General features: G+C 45.1%; 1 protein-coding gene across 4 annotated transcripts in view; it reads right to left on the reverse strand.

The window, feature by feature from the left end:
* CHCHD6 (coiled-coil-helix-coiled-coil-helix domain containing 6) overlaps nt 1-19577 on the reverse strand; it is a 169599-nt gene that overhangs the window by 40550 nt on the left and 109472 nt on the right. For 3 of the 4 annotated variants that reach the window (XM_073351350.1, XM_073351349.1, XM_073351352.1), the window contains 2 exons: nt 14435-14542; nt 9925-10060 (listed from right to left, as the gene is read on the reverse strand). In XM_073351350.1, coding sequence (XP_073207451.1) covers nt 9925-10060; nt 14435-14542 — 244 coding nt within the window. The remainder of the gene's footprint in view (nt 1-9924; nt 10061-14434; nt 14543-19577) is intronic. The other variant, XM_073351351.1, reaches the window with a different exon arrangement.

Genomic DNA, 19577 nt, shown 5'->3' on the forward strand with positions numbered 1-19577 from the left:
CGCCTGGGTACAGTTAATCTGATGCTGCTCTCCTCAGAGTTTATGACTAAATAAACAGCAGCTGCTTGCAGCTTGCGGCCTCTCCACTGATTCCCTTGTGAGGGCCATTTATTGAGTCATAAACTCTTCCGATAGCGTTATCACCACAGCGTTTGCACAAACAAAGGTTGGAAGAGAAAGATTAAAAACTGAACTAACTTTACCGGGAAAACAAGAGAAAACTTTACAGATCCGTTTGCATTTTAAAAAGGTAGGTAGACATAAGCAGACAGCAGAGTGGCAATAGGCCACAGGGGATGGCTGAGTGCTCCAAGCTCCAGGTATAAAATACAGACTTCTCTGAAGTTACATTTGGATTCTAGAAAGGAAGCCTTCTGAGTTAGAGATATAGTGTTCCACGTGGTGTACTTTGAGTATATGTATATATCTTTTCAACGAGGCTTTAACAAGGTCCAACCTGCTCTACAAGGTTGTTAAAAAACCTCTGGCACACCTCTTCAGAGTAGGCATTCACCTCAGCATACATGGCCGGTTTTTCTCCCTCATACTTTTGTGCAAGGTGGTGTGTAGTACACAGGTAGAGTGAAAACGATGAGGGAGAATTATGAACTCCTCATTAACTTTACGTAGGTACCTGCTACTGACGAGAGAATGGTAATGTGGCAGGACCCTACTGAGTGAAGCCTGTGTGTGGCCTCAGCCTTACATAAAACACAGCCTGGCCATAAGCTTCAGATGATCCAAAGGGCAGATCGATGGGCAGCGATCGATCCAGCAGGTGTCAATTACCCTGTCTAGTACAGACACAATAAATTGACAGCTGATCACTCTAGTGTCAACTCCAGTACTCCGCCTCAACAAAAAGCACAAGGGGAATCAACGGGAGAGTGAAGAAACTGCAATAAGTAGATTTAAGAATGTCAACTTCAGCTACATTATTCAAGTAGCTGAAGTTGCGTAACTTAGATCAGTTCCCCCCCTGCCCCCACGCATAGTGTAGACCAGCCCAAAATGTCAGCTTGGCTGGTCCATAAGAAAAAGGTCCTGGTGACACTAGGGTGGCTGTCTTAGGGAAGGGGCAACTACTCACAGAAAGGCAATCCTCTGCAGGTATTTGTGAGGACAGAGAAGGTTAAGGTGTCAGGCCCACTGGCTCACTCTTGTAGGTCACCCTTTCTGCATAGGGGCTGATGGGAGATTTGATTGTATAATGACAGGTTATGCAACAAATCAGGCAGAAAATTCTCTAACTAAAACCGTAGGTGAAATTCAGATTCTGTCTACTCTCGAGGGCAACAGGGGAAGGAGCCTTTTGAGGAGCAAACGCGGATAGCGACATATTTACAGAAAAGGGAAAGAGAGGCAATAAAATACTGCTCAAAGCCTAGGGGGCCCGATTCAGAATGGGGCCCGGAGGCTTGATAAAACACAGAGGCTTTTGCTATTTGCTCACAAACACGCGTTTCCCTACCTGCGCTCCAAGAAACAAATTAACCAGATTTCCATTGGCCCCATTCTCCTCCCCCTTGGTAGAGAGAAAAGAGCAGCCTGGTCTTTCAATTCTAATTGTATACAAGCTGTGGTAGCTCCTGACGAAACTTGCAGTCAATAAACTAGAGACAATTTGAAGAGACACAATGGGAGCTGTCCCTCCTATAGCTTCACCATTATCCCAGCTTTTATTTAGGTCTAAAAGCAGTGATTTTATGTTTTCTTGTCTGAAGTTCTGCAGAGATATGAAAAGAGACCCAAACTAAACAAGAGACATCACAAGCAGGCCACTGTGATAGTCAATGTGCTTCCCAGCAAGCAGGATACAGCAAGCTCAGGATGCTGGTGCTCCAATAACGGAGATTACAATTACTTAGGTGGAATAATACCCACTCGAGTCAGTACTGAGGCTTCTAAACTCATTGTTAAATAGGTTCCAATAGAGATTTGAAACCCAGTCTCACAAAGTGCCTCCCCAAGTTCTTCTCCTTTGCTGGGAGGAAGAGACATTAGAAAAGTAGATTCATAGATACTAAGGTCAGAAGGGACCATTATGATCATGTAGTCCGACCTCCTGCACAACGCAGGCCACAGAATCTCACCCACCCACTCCTACGAAAAACCTCTCACCTATGTCTGAGCTATTGAAGTCCTCAAATCGTGGTTTAAAGACTTCAAGGAGCAGAGAAACCTCCAGCAAGTGACCCGTGCCCCATGCTACAGAGGAAGGCGAAAAATCCCCAGGGCCTCTTCCACTCTGCCCTGGAGGAAAATTCCTTCCTGACCCCAAATAAGGTAACCCAGAGCATATGGGCAAGATTCACCAGCCAGATACCCAGGAAAGAACTTTCTGTAGTAACTCAGATCCCACCCCATCTAACATCCCATCACAGGCCATTGGGCCTATTTACCATGAATATTTAAAGATCAATTAATAACCAAAATCATGTTATCCCATCATACCACCTCCTCTATAAACGTATCAAGTTTAATCTTAAAGCCAGATAGGTCTTTTGCCCCCACTGCGTCCCTTGAAAGGCTATTCCAAAACTTCACTCCTCTGATGGTTAGAAACCGTCTAATTTCAAGTCTAAACTTCCTGGTGGCCAGTTTATATCCATTTGTTCTTGTGTCCACATTGGTACTGAGCTTAAATAATTCCTCTCCCTCTCCGGTATTTATCCCTCAGATAGGTTTTAGATATTGGGCCATGCCTAGATTATCCTTGACCTCTACTCCACCCTCAGTGTTTAGCGGTCCCACTTCTTCTTTCTTTGTTTTCTTCTTATTTATATGGCTATAGAACCTTTTACTACTGGTTTTAATTCTCTTTGCAAGGTCCAACTCTACTCGACTTTTAGCCTGTCTCACTTTATCCCTACATATTCTGACCTCAATAAGGTAGCATTCCTTGCTGATCCCTCCCATCTTCCACTCCCTGTATGCTTTCTGCTTTTTCTTAATCACCTCTCTGAGATGCTTGCTCATACAACTTGGTCTACAACTCCTGCCTATGAATTTTTTCCCCTTTCTTGGGATGCAGGCTTCCGGTAGCTTCTGCAGCTTTGATTTAAAGTAATCCCAGGCCTCCTCTACCTTTAGATCCATAAATTCTTCAGTCCAATCTACTTCCCTAACTAATTTCCTTAATTTTTGAAAGTCAGCCCTTTTGAAATCAAAAACCCTAGTTGCAGATTTACTTTTGTTAATCCTTCCGTTCAGTTTGAACTGAATTAGCTCATGATCACTTGAACCAAGACTATCCCCTACAACCATTTCTTCTATGAGGTCCTCACTACTCACCAAAACCAAATCTAAAATGGTATCCCCTCTAGTCAGTTCAGCAACTACTTGATGAAGGAATCCATCAGCTATCACATCTAGGAAAATCTGAGCCCTATTATTATTACTAGCACTCGTCCTCCAGTCTATATCTGGGAAGTTAAAGTCTCCCATGATCACGCAGTTTCCGTTAGTATTTACTTCATTAAAAACATTAAAAAGGGCTCTATCCACATCCAAATTAGATCCCGGCGGTCTATAGCACACCCCAAGCACTATCCCAGGGGAGGCTCTAATAGTTTTCTTCCCCAATGTCATTTTTGCCCAGACGGACTCTGTCTTATCCATTCCATCGCTTCTTACTTCTTTACATTCTACCTCATCCTTGATATACAGTGCTACTCCACCACCTTTGCCTTTATTTCTGTCTTTCCTAAACAGCACAGACCCCTCAATCCCTGTAGCCCAGTCATGACGACTATTCCACCCTGTTTCTGTTCCCCCTAGAGTATCTGGTTTCACTTCCTGCACCAGTAGCTCTAGTTCCTCCATTTTGTTACCCAGGCTCCTCGCATCGGTGAACAAACATCTTCATTTTTGCTGTTTGGCCTCGCTCACATTCTGTACCCTATGAGGCACGGTCATTCTACAGCCAGTATCACCTATTAGACTGGTATCTGCACTGCCCTTCCTCTTATCCACGGCTGTATCCTTTCTTACTTTGTTTTCTTCCCTCTCAATGCTAAAATCCGGTGTGGAGATTACCTGGACATCCCCCAACCATCTCCCCCAAATTCCTAGTTTAAAGCTCTCGTAATCAGCTGTGCCAGCCTCCATCCTAGAAGTCTATTTCCTTCCCTACTCAGATGAAGTCCATCCCGAGAGAACTGTCCTCTGTCCATGAATGCCTCCCAGTGGCCATACATCCCAAAGCCCTCCTTCTAGCACCACTGCCTAAGCCATCTATTGATAGTCATAATCTTGTCACACCTTTGTTGCCCTTCTCTAGGAACAGGCAGAATCCCACTAAAGATCACCTGAGCCTCGATTTCCTTAAGCATCTTCCCCAACCTAGCATAGTCTCCCTTAATACTTTCCAGTGAGAATCTAGCCGTATCATTTGTTCCCATATGAAGGATAATTAGGGGATTCTTTCCCGCTCCCTTTAGGATCCTTTTCAACCTCAGGTCTACATCCTGTATCTTAGCACCTGCAAGACAGCATACCCTTCTATTCTCTGGATCAGCTCTGGTTACAGGCCTGTCTACTCTTCTCAGTGAAGAGATCCCAATCACACAGACCTGCCTTTTCCTGGTGACGGCACTATTCTCCAGTCTATCCCCTGTTCCCTCTGGCTGCAAGTTCTTTCCATTCCTATTCTCCCTTGTAATCCTCTTCAACCCATCCTGTATCCTCCTGGGGCTCATATTTGGTGTAGTCTCTATTGACTCTTCCCCTTTTCCTATAGGACTAGCCACTCTTCTTCCTTGCTCTTCCACCTTCAGTGACTACCTGCTGAGCCCCTTCTTCATTTTCCAACTCTGCAAACCTATTCTTAAGCTCCATTTCTCCTTCACTAGCCCGTCTTTTCCTCTGCCTGGTTCTTTTAGTCACATGCTTCCACTGACCACTTTCCTCACCCAGTCTCCCCTCAGAATTCCTCAGTCCAGCTTCCATCTGCAAGTCTGGGCTTTTTCCTTCAGATACCTCATGTCTTTGCTCCATAATTCGCTTGAACCCCTTTCTAAACTCAACCAGACTTTCCACCTGCATCTCCAAACCTCGGATCTTTTCCTCCATCAGCTCTATCAGATGGCATTTCATGCAGACAAAACTCTTACCAGGTACCCCCTCCAGGATCATGTACGTACTGCAGCTTCCACATCCAGTCATCTTCATTGTGTCTTCCACTACATGAGTCACTCCCACTGCTGCCTCTATCTGTCATAGCTTTCCCACCTAAATTCTGTTAATCTAAGAAACACAAACCACACCAAACCACCATCACCCACAGCAAAAACACACCCCAAACAAGCACCACAATACAAACTCCCCTGTTTACAGCTCTGTTTGCTAGCTCCTGTGCGGCTACATTCACTTGCATGAACTGCTTAAGAGGAAGTAAATAAGTGAAGAATATTCTTTGGGTCAAAGCCAGTGAAGAGGGGATTTCCCTTACATTTCCTCTGCACACACCTTCACTTCATCCCTGCCCATCAGCCTCTGCCCCATCAAGCCCACAAGAGTAAAAACAGCCACCATCTTAAGAGGATGCAAAGGGTTTTCCACGGCCTGGCACAGGTAGCACTCTCTTTATGGCACAGAGATAGAGTCCAGGAGCCAAGGGGCCTCTTCTTCCCTTGTCTCATGATTTTCATCAGGTGAACAGCATTCCCCCTTTCCCCTCGTCCACAATGCCTCTTTGGGGATGCTCTTTTCCAGAGTTGGCTTTGTACCAAGCACCCCTTGCATTGCCGAGTATGCTGCTGAGATTGGTCACTGACCCTGCCAGCTCAGCCAACAATGCCAAACTCTCAGTCCTGGAGCCTCTATTGCTCTCTCATTCTCCTCTCCATCATTCTGCTGCCTCATTAGAAGTCCCAGCTCTTGGCCTGCAGCCAGACAGCTGCCCTCTCCCCTTTGTTCCTTAATAAAACAGCAGGTTTGCAGAAGTCCAGTGTCATCCTGGTCACTCTTTCAGAACTCACTGGAACACCAGCAAAGGGCTAGTGCAAGAGAATTAGCCGAGGTAGGCCAAGGAACCAGGAAGGGAAGGAAAGGAAATGCATCAAATATATTTTCAAACTAAAGGGGGTAGAATTAAACAAGGAAAAAACACAAGAAAGAAGAGAATTATTTTATCTATTTGTTAATGGGGTTGGGGAACTCAGGGCACGTGCAACACTTCTGGCTCAGGGAGATTTTCAGAGAGAATAGGAGATTTTTCAAAGGACAGGCTCTGACCAATACTGGCTCTAGAAAAAGTGGAGGAACAGTAGCCATCTATTGAGAGCTGCAATTTTCACTTCTATCATAGTTCAGAGTCCTCTCATCCTGTGTCTAGTTTATACCAGGGGTTCTTCACAATAAATTTTTTGGTGGCCTCACAGCGCAGCCACCACTCTTGCTGTTGGCTGCTATGACAATTTTTCTTAAAATACTTAATTAACTTTAGGAAAAACAAATAAATATGCACATATACATGTCCAATCATTTCAATTTATTTATGGAAGGTTTTGTTTTTTGCAGACTCAATAATAAAAATAATGTACAGTTCTCTATTCTTTACTGGATCTAAACAGAATAGAAACACAAATAAGGTGCTTTGCACATTCTTGTCTTTTGTTTTTGTAGTTTTGATTTTGGTTGCTTTTTTTTTAAAAAAAGACTTGCTAGCTAGTAATTCTGCTGCTGCGAAAAGTAATATCTGTATGTTTGCTAATATCACTTTTCATAGCAGAATTATTAGCTAGTTAGGAGGCTGTGATAAGTGATATTAACAACCGTACAAATATCAATTTTCACAGCAGACTTACTCAGCCCTGGCAAGCCAGGGCACAAATTAAGCCCTGGATGGGGAGGTGGGTAGAGGGACAATGGGCGCCATGGATAATAGGGGGTGGACGTGAGCCCAGGTCAGAGCCCGCCACCCACGGTACGAGCCTGAGGCCGGAGGAGGCTGTAGAGGGGCCAGGGACAATGAAGGGGAGGGGAGTGTGAGCCCAGAGCCAGCACCCGCCACTGCGTGGCTGGGGTCCAGGGCCAGAGCGCAAAGTCCCATGACTGGAACCTGCCACCCACCGCTCCAGGGTTGATGCCCGAAGCCCAAGCCTCAGCACCCCTGGGAAGGTGGGGAATTCACTGGCTGCCTCCAGCGTTTGTGGCTCCAGAGGAGAAGGAGGGCCCAACCCCTTCTTGTGGCCCTGGGGGAGAGGCGCTGCTTCCCCCTCCGTCACTGCCCAGGAGCCTGTGGTCATTGTGGCCACATTTGAGAAATGTGGATTTAAACTACGTCCTGGGCACCTTTCTGCCACCACCAGGGGGAGCTCTCAGAGCACTACAGGATTCATTAAGTAACATGATGAGCATTACAAGATCTTTGGAGAAGGAAAAGCATTTGTATGCAAATGAACTAAAGTCACCCATATACAGTGGTTAGTGGGAGGCCAACACCCCACCATCTAGAAATCAAGCTCAGCTTAAAACCATCACAAAGTTGTCTTCCCTCTTCCCCACCCTTCTCCGAGGTGAATCTACAAACGTGCAGGAGAGCTAGAGGCAGCGGGGCATTCAGTATAAGAGATAAATTTAAGAAAAGTCTTTTTTTTTTTTTTTTTAAGTTAATCTTGTAATAGCCTTTCATGAAAAATAGCCAGCAGCCTGTGACCGAAGCAATGCACACATCTTGGGGTTCAGAGGACGCCATACACCAGTGGGGTTAACCACCATGGCCAGAGTTAAACCTGGGGTAAGCCAGAGAACTCACTGAAGCTGTAAGAGTTTACACCAGGGCTCCATTTGATCCAGTGTTTTCAGAACCTTTTAATTCATAGATTATAAAACCAGAAGGCACCGTAGTGATTATCTTGTTTGACCTCTTGTATAACACAGGCAACAGGACTTCCCTGAATTAATTCCTGTTTGAACTAGAGCATATCCTCTGGAAAAACATCCAATCTCGGTTTAAAAAGGTCCACTGATGGAGAATTCACCACAAATGATAACCTCAGAGCTCACAGTTACCCTGGCAGTAGCCTCTCTTCCCTCCCAGTACATAGAGATTTCCTTCCACCTTGCCATCACCTGAAGCACATGAATGTAACATGTGCTTCAATACCCTGCCAGCACCTCTTTCCAGCAGATTTCCACAACACCAAGGGAAACTTTCGAGCAAGGTTCACTGTACACAGAATTCTCTGGGAACTAAAATTGCCCAGGTATTTGGTTTATAAAGAAAACACACAACTTAAAAAAAGCTCACAACCTCCAAGCTAACAGGATCTTTCACTGCCCTCTGCTGTTACCAGTCATTCAGCCTCCAATTTACTCTTTAATAATGTCAGGCTGGGGCTCAGGACTGGCAGCTTCCCAGCTTCTTTCTCAGGCGAGTTGGAGCTGCAGCTTGTGAATATGCTGAAGTTTAATGCAATCTGTCTTCTTTGGTAATCACATTCCATCTGCACTGGGCGCAATAAAGATGTATTGGTAAGTGCATTTGCTAAAGATATACTCTGCTGAAAAGGCTACAAGCCTGATTTACAGCGGGCAAGGAGGAAGCATTGCCTAGCAGAGACTGGCAAGAGATGTGCTCTGCTCTGCACACAGCAACAGGGGGCAGAGATTGAGCAGCAGCAGCACAGTCCCTGTTTTACTTTAGAGCTGAGGAAGAAAAAGAAACCACATGTTTTGGGAGCTGGTGACTTTAAAGATATCAGAGAAAAACCCTTTCTCTGGCAGCTTTAACCTTGCTGATTTGCAGACATACAAAGACCTACTTTATAAACAGGAAAGAAAAAAATTCCACTAGGACTTGCAACAACATTTGGTCTAATATATCCTGACAATTTTCCCATCTCCTTCTGTCGGGGCTTCTTCTGGGAGCCGGCTGGCAGCTTGCTTCACGTTATACTTAAATCAGGCGAACAGCTTCCCCTCACAATGCTAATGCAAAGGACAGAAGCTCCTTTCACAACAGTCTCAGACTCTCCCTTTCACACAGATGATCCCAGGAGAAGTATCTCAGTCTCATATTCCCTACAAAGCTCCGCTTTTTCCCTGAAGTCCACCCCACCTTAAACCCCGACACCCTTCAAGAAATTGCTCAGTCAGAGCAGATGGCCCTGTACCGGGAAGGACACTTTCCTCTTTCCTTACACACTAGAAATCCCACATCTTATACTCACCACCATCTCAAAGACTATTTTTGCCAGTTGAAAGCCCTGGAAAGAGTAAATTTCCAGTGGAACTGATCTGTGAATTGTGCATCTTTTCCATTCCCTTTCTTTTGTTCAAATACTAATGGCCTAATTCTTCCAAGGTGCTGAGCAGCCAAAATGGATGGATGTTAATGGTAGCTGTATGCGCTCCACACCTCTGAAAATCAGATCATAAGGGGTGCAGGTTTCCTATGCTGGGCCAGCAATTTTGGGATACCCATAATACCTTAAAGGAAACATCTTGGTCTAATTTGCCAATCTAGGGAAACTAATGGCAAGCAGCAACAATAGGAGGCAAGCCCCCCAATTTGGGGTGCAATACTAGGAGACAGAGAGCACTTAGTGCTCCGGTCATTCAAAAATATTGCTGGTGTTGGAAATATTGCTTTGCCGTCTTAAACGAGAAGGATGCAGCTCACATGGTCCACAGGAAAAGTTGAGATTTGGAGAAAATGACAAGGTTCATGAGAAGCTTAGCAGAAACCCAACAGTGGTTGGCAATACTGTCTCAAGATGCTAACAAAGAGCATCAGCACCTGCTGCAATTGGGGGGTCCAGCAGCCTGTGCGGAGGTCCTGGGGAGAGACTGAGGCCTGTGAACATTCTGACCTTGCCATCAGGGCCACAGCAATCTGAGGGAAACCTCCTCATAAGGAAAACACCACACAGAGAGGGAAGCAAAGCCAGCAGGATGCAGTGGGGAAGTAACTGTTACCTTCTGTGCTGAACTAACACAGCGCTGATACTCCTTGGCCAGCTCTGAGCACTTGAGTACTTCATGCTTGTTTTCTTGGTAGCACTTCAGAATCTCAGACTGCAGCCCTCCGCATATAGGCTCAGTGTTCCTCCGCCTGTAGGGAAAACGAAAACAGGAGGATCTGTGACAAGGGTAATGTTCACCTACTTACTTCAACTCTACCAGTTTCCATACGTATGCAAACCCCTGCACTGGAACCATGAGAAAAATCTTCATAAAATAAGTCATCCAGGAGGAATAGCAACCACCAAAGGAGTCCTACCATTCACAGTGCCTTTCGGTTGAGGAGTTCAAAGCACTTAGCAAATACAAGCCTCAATCTCCCATGAGGTTAGGAAGGGTTAACCCTATTCAGTAAGTGAGGAAAGAGAGAGAAATTACATGATTTGCCCAAATCACACAAAAAATCTTTGGCAGAGCTGGAGGTAAATCCCAGGAATCCGTGCTGAACCACAAGACTCTCCAAAACCATCAGAGGTCTACCCTAAGAGTCAGAGGAGCAACCATGACTTGTTGAATAAGCCACCTCATTCTCCAATTTATGTCACAGCTATTCAAGTATGTCAGAACAGAGCAGGTTTGGGTATGTGACTGCAGTTCACGTAGACATGAACGAGCTAGCTTTAATCTAGCTAGAGCAATAAAGCTGTGGCAGCACAGGTTTCAGCGTGGGCTAGTCCCACATGTAACTACCCAGGGTTCTGGACAGGCTTGTACAGTCTGCATTGCAGTCCATGCTGCCATGGCTTCACTGCTTCAGCACACTAGCTAGGTAGATTAAAGCTAGCTCAGATATATCTACTAAGGCCGCAATCATACCCCAGGATTGTCATGTAGACTTGTGGGAGGTGTCGGAAGAGCATCTATATAAGTTGTTGAATAAACCACCTCACAATCTCCAATTTAAGTCACAGCTATTTAAGCACTTCAAAAAAAAGAGCAGGCTTGGGGTCATGAGGACCATTCTAGTGGCCAGAAAAAGTAGGGAGTAAGAGTGTGACTAAATCTGTTTTTTTATTTTTTGAAATAATCCATTTAATATTCATCTATAGGTGACATTTACAGCTACCCAGGGATAACGTGGGATCTTCCTCATATACTGTAAGATATGCGTGTACATACAACACACAAGCAGCAATGTTACAAATGATGGAGAAGGCAGAGGTGAACACACCAGCAATGATGGTACTTAGGTACTAAGCAAAGTGCCATCATCTACACAGACAGGCATACACAAACTGCAGGATTTGCACCACACTTTAGAAGTTGTGTGCAAGTGTGTGCACATGTTAAGGAGGGAGTGCACACAGGAAGAAATTCTCAGATGTAATCTACTACACCTTAAATCCCCACTTTTCCTGCACTGCTACATTTGTAGGTCTGTCTCTGAACATTGAACCCAGCTATTCTTTCCACAGCACTTGATCCTACAGGCAAGTTGTAATCCTGTGCTATGACATCACATTCATTTCCCAAGCAACAAAAACGGTGTCGTCAATGCATCCGTATGACTTCAGTGCACAGTCACGGAGGCGCCGAGAGGGATATTCAAGCTATTATTTGAGTCATGTTTCTTTCTACTGGGCAAAAAAAAACTAAAAATCCTGTGCTTCTTGGATCCTTTGTGACTGTAGTGAGGATGCAGGGAAGGAAGCTCAGACATGAACTTCCAGCCCTCACATTTTTTAGTTTGGGGATGCATGGGGGGGGGGGGGGAGCATGATGAGGGCAAAATATTCTGTTATATCTGGATACTTCTCTGAGAAAATTGTACTAGGACACTGTTCAAGAAGTACACCTTCAGTCTTGATCACACCACCAAGTCTCAAGGGCAAAGCTCTAGCATTTATCAGGAACAACATGCCCCACACACCAGCCACAGCATGAAAAGTAACAGCAACATTGCTGTGCTTGGATTAGACACAGTCAAATAATTTAGACCCTCCCCCCCCCCCGAAATGGTATGGTCTTTAAAAAGAAGGTAATACCTATGTAGGATCCCTGGAGTATGTTCATTATTTTATGTGTCATATTAAACAAAAAAAATCTTTTAAAAGCCTTCCAAAAGTTTGAAATGGACAAAAACTTGCAGGGAACTTCAGAAACTCATAAGGTTGGCATTTTGCTCTGTCACTGCAATTTTAATATCATTCTAATCAACTCAGTGAGTCCTTCGAAACAATACCAAACAGGGCTAGGTCAGGAAATACCACCTAATCCCTCAATTCATTGGGAAAGTTAAGACTTTTTAAATTAGGTTTTTAACTCAGCATGTTAAAAAAAACCTAACGTGTATTTTGTAACTGTATCCAACAGGAGGGAAGGGGGAAGAAAGATACAATATGTTATGAAATCATTCATCTATATTCACCTGAATTTAACAGTGTGATATAAGCTTCTCAGATGGAGGGATACATTTTAGAGAGTGTTTGGGTTTCACTTTGCCAGTCTCAGAATGGAGGGCCATTAAACCCTTATTTGCTGGTTCCTCCCCTGCTATGGTGCCTGCCTTCACTGACTAAGATCAATGACAAGGTAGGACACGCTTGAGAGCTCATGGCACCCTCTTGCCCAGACTGTGCGGGGGGCACAGGCAGCACTGCACAGGGTTAAAAACAAAACCAAAAGCAGCTGGTGAGGTGCCTACCACTGCCTCTCCCCTGCAAGAGGCGAGAGATCAACCCTTGTAAAGTGACAGAGATTGCCTGGGGGAAGCTGCATTACCAGTGTTATCTGCCGTTGCTTCACAGAACACCCCAAAGAGCAGAGAGTTTACACAGCAACTGAATTTCAGTGAGCCAGAGTTATCACAAATACCTTACCCCTGCTACAATAAATATTTTTTTCAAAATGAAAGCCGAGATCTCATCTACACACAAGTTGCACCAATTTAACTAAACAGGTTTAGATCAATAAACTAGAGGAATAAAACACAAAGACAGTTAAGTTGATTATTGAGTTAAGACAGTCTTAAATTGATTTAAGAGTGCCTGCACAAGTGAATTTGCACTGATTTAACTAAATCTGTTTCGCAACCTTACTTAGGTAAATCAGTAGAACCTGTATTTAGACAAGGCCTTTGCTTTCACTCAAAAAAGGAGTCTCATTAGTTGTAAAGAAAACTTTAAAAAATTGAAGGAATGTAACCAATGCAGTAAAGTCTGCCTGAGTTTGTAAACAGCCTAAAACAATAGCTCTGAAAGGGGTGGACTGTGCCATCTATGAGGTGCCCAATAACTATTTAGATGCCAGGTCTGTTAACTATCCCACTACTGCTCAAAGCATGTCACGGATGGAGCAGGAAGATCACAGATCTGTATGATCTATTGCAAGTGAAAGCTGATTTTGGTGCTATAAACAGGTAGCATCTAGGAGGTTCCACCATTTCTCCCACCAGCCCTCAGTCTGACCTGTGGAGCTAAGAAATTAGAGGGGAAGAGCCTAGCCCAGGGGTCCGTGCAAACCCCATCAAAGGGGACGCTATCCTGGAGAGCCCAGTGGGACCCTAAGCCCGTGCCTGCCGTGCTCCCTGAAAGAAGAGGGTGCCTGGACTGCTCTGGTGGCGAATGTAAGCCTAAGCAGTTTCTTTCCTAGTTCCAGTGGCTGCTACTCATCCCTCTGTTCGAGGCTAGCGCAGGCTCAGGCAGACATCACTGTGCTGCTTCCTCTTGGATCACGTTTTTAATTGTTGTTTTTAAACCTGGAACCTGTGATTGTGACAACACCACATGACTGAGAGCTATGGCCGCAAGCACCCGTTGTGCCTATGCCTTCATCTGTCCCTGCTCACGGGTGTTTCTGAACCCCCCCGAGAAGGAGCCACGCCTGAGGAGCCTAGTGGAATCCAACAGAATGTCATACTTCAGACACCTTTATAATATCCTGAGAGTGATATCCCATTTTGGCCTCTGAAGTACCTTCCCTCCCACCCCGCCCCCTTGGTTAGCTACAGCCAGTAGGCTCAGACTTCTCTGAGGAAGGTAGCATTCTAGCCTCCCCACTGGGCTGCTGTTGGTAAGACAGGGTGCTCAGCAAAAAGGGGTCTGGTGCAGTGACAAATCTGGGGCTCTCTTTAGAAAGGTTCAAGGCTCATTCTGTTTTTTAAAAGGAAAAATAAATGTATTCTTTTAAAAAAGACTATGCTGGGCTCCAGAGAAGGCTAGGCTCTTAGACCTTGTTTAATACATTGAGTTATAATTCCCACCAGTGTTACTGAAACAGTCAGATGGGACTCATCTACAGGGGCTGAGAGAAAGGACAGGAGGCAGGGTTGCAAGGTTAGGGGCTTGAACAATGCCCCAGGAAGAAAAATGAAGCATATCAATATGAAAGTCAAAGTCCATAATCTAGGCCCCCGTCTGCATATCAGGCAAGGTGTAAATCAACAGGTGGAAAGAGGAATAGCTGAAACTAGAAATAAAATAACTCATTAGTTTTGCCTCTCTCATCAAACTGGGGGAAAACAAACCTTTGCTTCTCTGCTGTCCAATGGGAAGGAAGGCTGTGTACACATGAAATCCAGGATTTCAGATCCTCCTCTCCCCCTCCCACTGAGTAAGCTAAATCAGGTCTTTGTCTGGAAAAGAAGGGAGAGGTTTTCTTAAATGAAACAAAGGGCATTTTTCTCTCTGCTATCCCTTGAGGTAAGCTTGGAGCCAGAGAGATCTTGCTGCATTTCGACACGCTGAGAGTTACCAGTTCCTATCTCTTTCCATGTATTCCCTTTATTTAATAAATGAAATCTCATCAACTTATCCTTCTTCTATTATCACTGCTGACATCAATCTGATAATATTGGCTTGGCATGGAATCGTGCTATTATATGTCCTCCTGATATTTAATTTAAGAGAAACGTCTGCAGTGGGGTGAATATGTGAAACAAGCTTTTTATTACTGGCAGCAGTAAGGACGCTGCGAGTGAATTAGACATTCATCTTAGTCAGGACCAATCTAGTGGCTCAGAAGAGGTTTTCTCTTTAACCCTCTCTTGGCTGTTCAGCAGTGGCAGGTAACTGCTACTCCAGCCAACAGCTGTATTCATCTGTCTTGGCAAATTCACCTCTGTGTGAATATAAACCCAATGAAGAAGTGCAGAGTACCCGAGAGGTTAAAGCAAGATTCCTAAAGAATTTCCACCATAAATTCTGGGCTAGTAAAAAAATGTTTGTCAGAATGTTTGTCAATTAATCAGACAGTAACACTTCCCCCTCCCCAACACATACACACTGAGACAGCCAGCTATTACAGGGATAGATTAAGGCAAGACCCTTGGGATCTAGGCCCCAGGGGCAGATGCAGGAACAAGGCAGAGCAACAGGCCACAGGGAAGTACCCCGCTGATTGCTAGTGGCAGGCAGTCTCCTTTAGGAGGAAGATCATGGACTCAGGATTGGGAGGTGGAGGGGAGGAGAGCCTTCTGCATCTGGGAGGAAGACAATAAGGCTATGTCTACACTACGCAACTTTTACAGACGTGCCACTAAAAGGCGCGCAGTGTAACTGCTGTTTGTTGGCAAGAGAGAGCTCTTCTGCCGATAAAAAAAATTCCACCCCCAACGACTGGCAGCAGCTTTGTCCTGCCAACAAAGCGCTGTTCACACCAGCGCTTTTTGTTTGTAAAACTTTTGTCGCTTGGGGTGGTGGTGTTTTTTTTGAACGACCAAAGTTTTGCCAGCGAAGTTCCAGTGTAGACAAAGCCTAAGTATCTGCATGGTAACAGAAGGTTTAACTAAAAGAAGAGTCCACCATGGGGTAGCTCAAGGGTGGTTGTTACACAAAACTTTGGTAGAGGTAAGTGCCATTTAATCTTAAACTTATCCCTGGGGTTAGTTGCACTGAGAAAACAGGGCTGTAAATGCTGCAGTAACAGAGAATGGCAGGAGGATATTCTGTTCTAAAGATTAATGGAAACCATGCTCATTCCTCCTAGTCAGTCAGAGAAGGGAGACGAGTCCAGTCCCTGCCCACATAAACCTCTGTCTTTCCACCACAGAGTTGGTTCCTAACTTTCCTCAAGTTCATGAACTTTCAGATGAAGGATTTTGGTTCAGGCCCTGTTCTCCACCCCTCTGGGACAGAGTTCCCAACTCTGGAAGTCAGTTTATTTGCCCAACCGCCTCAAAAAAAAATCCCTAAACCCTACCAGTATTCGCCACTATTTTGTCCTGAAACTAAAAATACACCAGCAAAGTAAATATCTACCACTATCATTTTAGGACATAGCAGCCCCATAGGCCAGTGCAGGAGAGCAATTTCCTGGTGGTTACTATACACCAGACAAACTAGTTGATTATTACAGAGGTCCCAGATGTAGTCAAAAGATTCCACGGAAGATTGCTCTTTTACACTCTGGTGAACTGTATTCAGACTGAACTGTATACGGCAGTTACAAATGAGTTTGTGGGGGAGATGGGGTGGAATCTAAACCTAGACATTTTCATGCATTTACTCAGGAAAAGCCCAGGGCTGAGATATCAGGTGGTGTGGCAGGTCAGAAATGAGGTGCCCTGACAGAGCTGTATGACAGCCCAGGACATAGATAGCTTGGGGTGTCGCAAGTCAGGATTGACATAAACTAGTGACTTGTGATAAAGGATACGTCTACACTCTGAGCTAGGGCTGTGATGCCTAGCTTGCGCAGACATACTTGCGCTACTGAGCTGGTGTTCTAAAAACAGTCACGTAACTGAGGTAGCATGGCAGTGGCGAGCAGCAGCACAGGCTAGCTGTGCTAAGTACAAAGCAGCCTGAACTCTGCGGACACGTGCCTGGCACAGCTAGTCCATGCCACTCCTCACTGCTGCCTGTGCTACCTTGGCTACACTTCTACTTTTAGGGGGCTATCTTGAAGGGAGCAAGTGCTAGTATGTCTACAGCAGCTGGGAATCACACAGTGGGATGTTTTTGCATCACAAGACATGCTGTGGGTATTTGAGAGTGAGCATGTTGGTGCAATGGTCAGGTACTGTGGTATGTTGTGGTATGTTATTGCACATATACAAAAACCTGTAAGTGGCTAGCTGAGCTGGAAAACTGCGTTCTCCCTTTAATAGTATTTGGCTGTCACAGACAACTTCTCTTTAACATGTGAGGAAAATAACTCTGGAGGAATACATCGAACAGGACAAAGAAAGGTTTCTTCTTTTCTGATTATCGCATCCTTATCACTGACAGCCATGACCTCACTACTTGCTTTGGAATTCCCTGCCCCAGCATGGCAGTTCAATAATATAGCTAGAATTAAAAAGGGGATAGCCATTTGGTGGCTGATTTAGCAGGAATATTGAGTGGATGATCTAACAGATCTTTTCCATCTCTGACTTCCATGATCCAATAATATTCTATTACAAATACTAAGATGAGGTACCCAAATCGTATGTTTCAGGAGCATAACCTCTGTGGTTAGGAAGAAAACACTCCTGCCCTTCCTCAAGTATTCAAGAACACTGTTCAACAGATCTGGTTTCACCTTCCTCCAAAGCTTCGGGATTGGACACTGCTGTGGATTAGTTACCATGCTGGGCAGAACTAAAGCCCAATCTGCTATGACAGTACTATGCTATGTCAAGTAAGAGGACAATGTGGACCAAAATAGAGAGGAACCACCCCTGGGACTTCTCATAAGGATAGCACCATTAACCTCAGTGTTCTAGTTAAATTACAGCTCAGATAACTAAATTCTGCATCCTGGAGTTGCCTCTGCTGTTTCCATTGGATACAATATGCTGCTTTACTTCCTGTCAGCATAAACAGCTGTGCAGCACTGCAACTGAACAGCTGCTGCATTCCACCCCAGAGATAGCTGCATTTCAGTGGTGGGTGAAGCGACTGCTATATTCTAGTGGCATGGGAGTGCCACTATTGTTAAGGTTGCATTGTGCCACCTGTTTAAAGGTGGACCTTTCCAAGTTCTCTAAAAAGAACACCCATAGTTGGTTTCTTTGAAATTTAGTGTGCCTCAGGAGGGTGCAGGATAGTGTTAGTGACCAAAATTTGGAGTTATCTGAGCCAAGGGTTCCAGACATATAAGACCCCATAAATAGCCACTTAAAAAAAAAAAAAACTGTAGGTGAGGTTTTGTTTTCTGGTATTTTGCACAGAGCTAGAGATCAAACTATTGATGTGACGCAGGTCAAAAAGGTCTCAACCTGTCACGTTTTACCCAAGTTAGTGTATGGTACCCACCAGCGGCACCAACTTCTAACGTGTCGTGGAGTACTCGACCCCCACCCCCAGCTCTGTCCCAGGCCCCACCCCCACTCCACCTCTTCCCCCAAGCCCCCACTCCCACCCCGCCTCTTCTTACCCCCTCACCTCAGCACCTCCTGCCCACTGCGGAACAGCTGATCTGCAGCAGGAAGGAGGTGTTGGAGGGAGGGGGAGAGGCTGATCCACGGGGCCGCCAGCGGACGGGAGGTGCTGGGGGGACGGGAGCTGGCTGCCGGTGGGTGCTCTGCAGCCACCATTTTTCCCCCATGGGCACTTCAGCTTTGGAGCACCCATGGAGTCGGCGCCTACGGTACCCACTAAATGTTTCGGGAATCCAACTTGAAGAAAATGTACACTTCTTATATTGCACATGCATCAGTACAGAAAAACAGCTAGAGGAGTTTCCATGCCCACAATTTTATATGGTTTAAACTTGACTCTTGTAAGCGCCTCTCTAAAATCTGCTGTTTGCAGTGTTGTTGTAGACATGTTAGTCCCAGGAGATTAGAGAGACAAGGTGGGTGAGGTAATATCTTTTATTGGTGAAAGAAACAAACGGATTTCTGAGTTATAGGCCTCCCAAAGACAGCTTTCCTTCTGCTACCTTGTACTATTAAACTCAGGGTATGTCTACACTGCAATCGGACACCCACTGAAGGCCTATGCCAGCTGACTTGGGCTCACGTGTCTGTTTAATTGCAGTGTAGACTTTCTAGATCAGGCTATAGCTGAACCTCTGGGACCTCCCACCTCCTAGGGTCCTACAGCCCAGGCTACAGATTGAGCCCGGACACCTACACTGCAATTAAACAGTCCCACAGCTCAAGTCAGCTGGCATGGGTCAGCCGTGGGTTTTTAACTGCAGTGCAGACATACTGCCAGAGGTACTCATGACTGTATGAATTACAGACCTCTTGATAACTGTGAACTCACCCCTCAATTAACATATCTAAGGATAAGTTAATCACAAACCTCCAGCTAAGACAAAAGGAGCTTTGGACTTAGGGAATGTCTCCACAGCTAAAAAGAAGAGTCTAGCAATAGAGAGCCTTAGAATCCAGGTCAACTGCCTCGGGCTAGGAGGCTCACACTGCAGAGGTAAAAATAGCAGTGTAGACATTCGGGCTCGGACTGGAGCCTGGCTTGAAACCCAACAAGAGGGAAGGATCTTGGAGCCTGGGCTCCAGCCTAAGCATCTACACTGCAATTTTTAATACCCAATAATAATACATAGCCCCTGTACTAAAGAGCTTTAACAACATTAAACTTCACAAATACCCCTTTGAGGCAGGTAGTCTCCCTATTTCACAAATGATGAACCTCACTGCTTAAGTTTAACTGACTTGCCCAAAGTCACGAAGTCTGAGTTCAAGGCCAGAAATTATAATTTAGTCTGATCCCCTG

Source organism: Lepidochelys kempii, chromosome 7 (assembly GCF_965140285.1).
Source record: "Lepidochelys kempii isolate rLepKem1 chromosome 7, rLepKem1.hap1, whole genome shotgun sequence".
In the NCBI taxonomy this organism is placed as follows: domain Eukaryota; kingdom Metazoa; phylum Chordata; order Testudines; family Cheloniidae; genus Lepidochelys; species Lepidochelys kempii.